This window comes from Cannabis sativa, chromosome 4 (genome assembly GCF_029168945.1).
Source record: "Cannabis sativa cultivar Pink pepper isolate KNU-18-1 chromosome 4, ASM2916894v1, whole genome shotgun sequence".
NCBI lineage: Eukaryota > Viridiplantae > Streptophyta > Magnoliopsida > Rosales > Cannabaceae > Cannabis > Cannabis sativa.
The window spans coordinates 21,083,461-21,089,596 of record NC_083604.1 but is presented as its reverse complement, the minus strand read 5'-3'; the positions used below and the strand labels follow the sequence as shown (position 1 = coordinate 21,089,596).

General features: G+C 33.4%; 1 protein-coding gene across 1 annotated transcript; it reads left to right on the top strand.

The window, feature by feature from the left end:
• Positions 1-2,103: 2,103 nt before the first annotated feature.
• Positions 2,104-2,715, top strand: LOC133036857 (uncharacterized). Its single transcript, XM_061113619.1, has one exon. It carries the CDS (start codon positions 2,104-2,106, stop codon positions 2,713-2,715), a length of 612 nt encoding a protein of 203 aa, XP_060969602.1.
• Positions 2,716-6,136: the final 3,421 nt, after the last annotated feature.

Genomic DNA, 6,136 nt, shown 5'->3' with positions numbered 1-6,136 from the left:
GCCTAGTTGATCCTAGATCAAATGTTCTTAATCCTGTTATGATTAGGCTCAATCTTGAAAGGCTATTCGTGTTCTTTGATTTGTTAGTTAAGCTTACTTTTAGGTCAGGGTGATACGTACATTTTGGGAACACGGTAGTGCAATTGAGTGGGAGCGCTAGCATAAACATGGAATCTATAGCTTCTATCTGGCGAATAGTAAGCAAAGGATGATCTCCTTCGAGCTTGACCAAACGAACATAAATGGTGGAGTACTCATTTCACATAAGCTGAAATATCATTTATACGGGGTCAAGTGTTTTAAGGAATAAATACATTGTAGGGTGTTACGGTAATCTAATCCCTTTACAGTGTAGATCATTCATATAGAGGATCATTGATCACAGTAGGATTATAACAATGGATAACTAATGATGTGTCTATATGGTGGAACATATAGAGCATTCTATATACTGAGAGTGCAATTCTAAGTTCTATGCGTGGATTCAACGAAGAATTAATAAGTTAGTGAATTTTAGTGCTAAATTCTTGATCTACTTATTGGAAGCTCGGTTATATAGACCCATGGTCCCCCCACTAGTTGAGATAATATTGCTTGTAAGACTCATGTAATTGGTTTTGATTAATCAATTATAATTCTCAAACTAGACTATGTCTATTTGTGAAATTTTCACTAAGTAAGGGCGAAATTGTAAAGAAAGAGTTTTAGGGGCATATTTGTTAATTATGATACTTTGTATGGTTCAATTAATAAATATGATAAATGACAATATTATTTAATAATTATTTATAGTTATTAAATAGTTAGAATTGGCATTTAAATGGTTGAATTAGAAAATTGGCGTTTTTGAGAAAATCAGATGCAGAAAAGATAAAATTGCAAAATTGCAAAGCCCAAGGCCCAATCCACTAGTGTATGGCCGGCCACCTTTGTAGCTATTTTAAATTGATTTTTTCATTATTTTAATGTCATATAATTCAAACCTAACCCTAGTGGAATGCCATAAATAGATAGTGAAGGCTTGAGAAAAATAAGACTTTTCTTCTGACACTTTCTGAATCAGAAAAACTAAGCCTTCTCTCTCCCTATCTTTAGCTGCCACTTCTTATTTCTTCTTCCATTGAAATTTTGAAATTTCTTAGTGTATGAGTAGTGCCCACACACATCAAGTGATACCTCAATCATAGTGAGGAAGATCATGAAGAAAGATCATCAGCAAAGGAGTTTCAGCATCAAGGATTCAGAGAAAGAGATCCAGGTTCAAATATTGATAATGCTCTGCTACAGAAAGGAATCAAGGGCTAGATATCTGAACGGAAGGAGTCATTATATTCCGCTGCACCCAATGTAAGGTTTCCTAAACTTTATATGTGTTTATTTCATCGTTTTAGAAAGTTCTTATTTAGGATGTTAATAAACATACTTGGGAGTAGATCTAAGATCCTGGTAAAATAATTTCCAACAACTACACCTTATTCAGTTCATCCCGGGACCACTAAAATGTACCATGACCTAAAAGCATTGTATTGGTGGCCTGGTATGAAAAAGGATGTAGTTGAATTTGTGGCCAAATGCTTAACATGTCAACAAGTTAAAGCAGAGCATCAAAGACTAGCGGGATTGTTACAACCACTGAAGCTCCCTGAATGGAAGTGGGAAGAGATTTCCATGGATTTTGTGACTGGATTACCTAAGACTACAAAGCAACATGACGCCATTTGGGTAGTCGTCGATAGGTATACAAAATCTGCCCATTTTCTACCAGTACGCATGACTTACTCCATGGACCATTTTGCTGAACTTTATGTGAATGAGATTGTGAGATTACATGGGGCACCGTATTCTATTGTTTGTGATCGAGATGCTCGGTTCACTTCGTCTTTTTGGGAAAGCTTAGAGAGAGCAATGGGAACTCGATTGAAGTTCAGCACTGCATATCATCCAGAGACAGATGGTCAGACTGAGAGAACAAATCAGATCTTGGAAGATATGTTGAGGGCATGTGTGATAGATTTCCAAGGATCATGGAGCAAATACCTGCCTTAGATTGAATTTTCTTACAACAACAGCTATCAGTCTACTATCGGGGTAGCACCCTATGAGATGTTGTATGGAAGAAAATGCAGGTCTCCACTGCATTGGGATGAGTTGGGAGAGAACAAACTCCTAGGGCCAGATGCAGTTCAGCACACCAACGAAGCTATTCAGAAGATCAGGGCTAGAATGATCACAGCTCAGAGCAGACAAAAATCTTACGCAGATCTGAAGCGGAGGGACATTGAGTTCGAAGTGGGTGATCATGTGTTTCTTCGAGTGACACCACGAAAAGGACTCTCAGTGAAGAGATTTGGTAAGAGAGGGAAACTAAGTCCTAGATATGTTGGTCCATTTCAGATATTGGATAGAGTGGGCAGTGTAGCTTATAGAATAGCTTTACCGCCATCATTATCTGGGGTGCACAATGTATTTCATGTATCTCAACTCCAGAAATATGTGTCAGACCCATCGCATGTTTTGAGCTATGAAACACTGGATTTGCAGGAAGATTTGTCCTACAATGAACGTCCGGTAAAGATTCTTGATCAAAAGGATAGGATTTTGAGAAATAAGACAATTACCTTGGTGAAAGTCCTATGGAGAAACAGCGTGGTTGAGGAATCTACTTGGGAGCTAGAGTCTGATATGCGAGAACAATATCCAGAATTATTTGAGTAAAATTTCGGGACGAAATTTTCTTTTAGAGGGGGATAATTGTAATATCCGCTAACTCCGAAAGGATATTTTTGTACTTTTATTTAGCTGAGAGTATTTTTTTTATTTTACATATTTATGGATTTAAATATGTATGGGATTATTTTTATGATGATATAATATTCGATTTTATTGGCATGTGCATAATGCCTAATAGATACATATGTCTGGATATTGTTATATGGGTATATTATTATTATTATTATTATTATTATTATTATTATTATTATTAACATTATTAACATATTATTATTATTATTATTATTATTATTATTATTATTATTATTATTATTATTATTATAAACTGTTATATACAAACTTACATACACGAACCGAACCGAACCGAACGCCTATTTTGGTGGAATGGGAATCGCTCCACTTCGGTTCAATGCGATATTTTGCTTGGGTTTAAACACGATAGAAATTAGGTCTTAAACTCTATTTTCGTTCACCCAAAACAGAGAACCAACGAGAGAGAGAGAGAGCACGTATACGGCGTATACGATACCGAAAATTTTCGTTTCTTCAAGCGGAGTGAAACCTGGGTGAACGTGGGGGTTTGGGATCACTTATATACGACCTAAGGAAGCTTTTTAACGTGGTATAAGGGGCGGAAGTCGTCGTTTTAAGATTCGCCATTTTTGAAGATTCAAAGGTGCGGCTTAGTTACGGACTCGAATTCGAACGTGTTTAAGCTTGTTCTTGGGTCAAGGGAGGTTATATTTGAGTGCATGGGACCCTAAGGATTGTTTTTGACGTAAGAAAACGAAGCTTTAACGTCCAAAACGAAAATCCAAAATTTTGGACTCCATTAAAGACGGTACACCGCCAACGAAGAAGACAACCCCGATCTGCCTTCTCGGACCACTTTTCTTGATCGTTTTGAGGTCCTGAGCATTGTGGAGAGCTTCCCCAATCGAAAGGACGCTTCAAGAGCAGTCGGAGACAAAGTTACACTTTACCGCCGACGAAACCGACGAGAACTCCGGCGACACTCCGTTCAGGGGTTTCTGGAGGTTATTTTTTGATTTTCTTTCAGTTTTTGACTTGTGCTAGGTGTTCTTAGGCCTACTATGAAGTTTGATAATTTTCTTGCAATTATTTTATTTATTATGAATTATTTGGTTTATTTGTTAAATTAATTATGAAAAATACTTACATTACTCAGAAAAATCTAAATATATTTTATATGATTAGTTATGAGATATAAATGGTTATAAAATTGGTAGATTGAATTTTCAGGCGATTATGTATTTTTCATGAATTATTGATGTTATTTCTTATTTTAATTATGAAAAATACCTAGGTTGCTTAGAAAATTCAAAGAAAATTATTTATGACCTATTACAGATTATAAAGTGTATTAGAAGAGTTAGATTCGGTTTTTAATCAATTTTGGTATTTTTCATGAATTTACTTAATTAATGCTTAAGTTAATTATGAAAAATAGATAAGTGTTGTTAAAATAGTAAAATGTATTTTTGTAATACCATTTACTGCCTATGATATCAAATGGAATAGGTTTTATTATTTATTGGTTGCTGTAGGTATTTATTATAATTATTGGTGATTAATTAACTATTTATTTAGACTTTAATAAGAATAAATAGTATTTTAGTAAATTTTACGTAAAAATGTGTTGTATGAATTCATGTTTTACGTTAAGAATGTTTGTTTGAGTCCATGCAATATGTTTGGGTGAATCAAAATAATAAATGCTTATGTATGGTGTGTCATGCAAGTGAAATGGACCTATGTGTTACGTATTTTTACGTAAGTTTCTGTATGAGTTTAGAGATTCATACTTGAATGTATTTTGAGTGTATTGTTGTGTTAATGAATGTCTAGGATCTTGTTCTCAACAAGGAAATTCGTTGAGGTGCTCGAGGTAGCAAGTGTGGTCATAGCAACTAAGGTAAGAAGAGTGGACATCTGTACACAGGGTGTATGTTATGCATACAGCTTGGGTCGGTTTGTTATTTAATTTGATAGTGTTGTGATTTCCTTATATTTTGTGAGCATCATTAGCATGAGAATAATATTAGGGTCTTGCTGCTTGTGTGAGCATAACACTTGCAGGTTATAACATTATCATGTGTGAGTACAACTTATGGTAATTAATTGCCCTGTTGGATGCCAAGTGTGAGAATAACACAAGGCAGGGTAGGTTACCTCATGTCTGATCAACATGAGAGAATAGTTGATTATCGTATGTGAGTATAATGTGCGGTATGAGACTTGATGTGTGCATGTGAGAACAACATGCGTTGTGGATATATTTATGGAATGTGAATTACTGTTGATTAATATTAAAGAGCAAATTATGTCAAGTAACTAGTTAGGAGGGTTATGTCCTACATAGCTCTTCTTATTGGGCGTTAGCTCACGGGTACTCTGTGTGCAGGTAAGGGTAAGGCTAAGCAGTGAGAATGAAGAGCTCGAGGCGTGGACCGCATGTTAGGGGGCTGGCACAGTATTTTGCTTTTAATGTTTTTTTTTTACTGCTAAACATTTTGGAACTATTATTTTGACTTAACTAGTTCTTATTTAAGTTTACAGTACTAAAAGAATTTTGTTTTAAACAATGAGATCTCATGCTTGAATATTTTTCAATAAAGAAGTATTTGTTTGTTTTTATCTTATTAAATTGTTTTATACAGACTATCCTATGTGACATCTCGGGAAATCGGGGTGTTACACTAAGAAAAAGAGGAATGTTGATTACAATTAATGGTAATAAATAAAAGATTTGGGCATCCACATAATTATTAATATTTATAACAGTATTTATTTTGTCTTTTATTTTGTGACAAAGTTAAATTATTATTTTAATTAATTCTATATTATTTTTCTTACCTTTTATTTTATTATTATTATTTCCTTTTTAATAGTTTTAGTAGCAATTTTGAAGCTAGTGAAAGTTTATTAATAACTATAGAGATTTATTAGTTTCCATGTTTTAGATATTTTTATTAAGTAATTTTTAGTTCTCATTATAATTTTTCTAGGGGTTTTTTCATTTTTATACTTCAAAACAGTTTTTTTTTTTTATATATTTTTACGGAATTAGGCATAGAAACACATATTGCAACTAGCCCTGCAACCTAAATTGTAACAAAAACCGTATAGAACCCCTATTGCAACTAGCGCTGCAACCAATTTAAAAACCCAAACCGTAATTTTGAAAAAAAAAAGTGAAAAAAATAGTATATGGAGTAATTCCGTATTTTTTTAAGAATATATTTTTTGCTCAATATAAATGTATATAAATTTGTGAAAGTATTTTTCAATATGTTTATTATTCGTATTTGTTATTTACATATATATATATATTTATATATGAATGTTTGATTTATTTTTTTACTAAATTATATTAATATATATT

What these genes read in the sequence shown, in the direction of transcription:
- LOC133036857 (XM_061113619.1), top strand. Translation starts at nt 2,104, where the DNA reads ATGTTGTATGGAAGAAAATGCAGGTCTCCACTGCATTGGGATGAGTTG.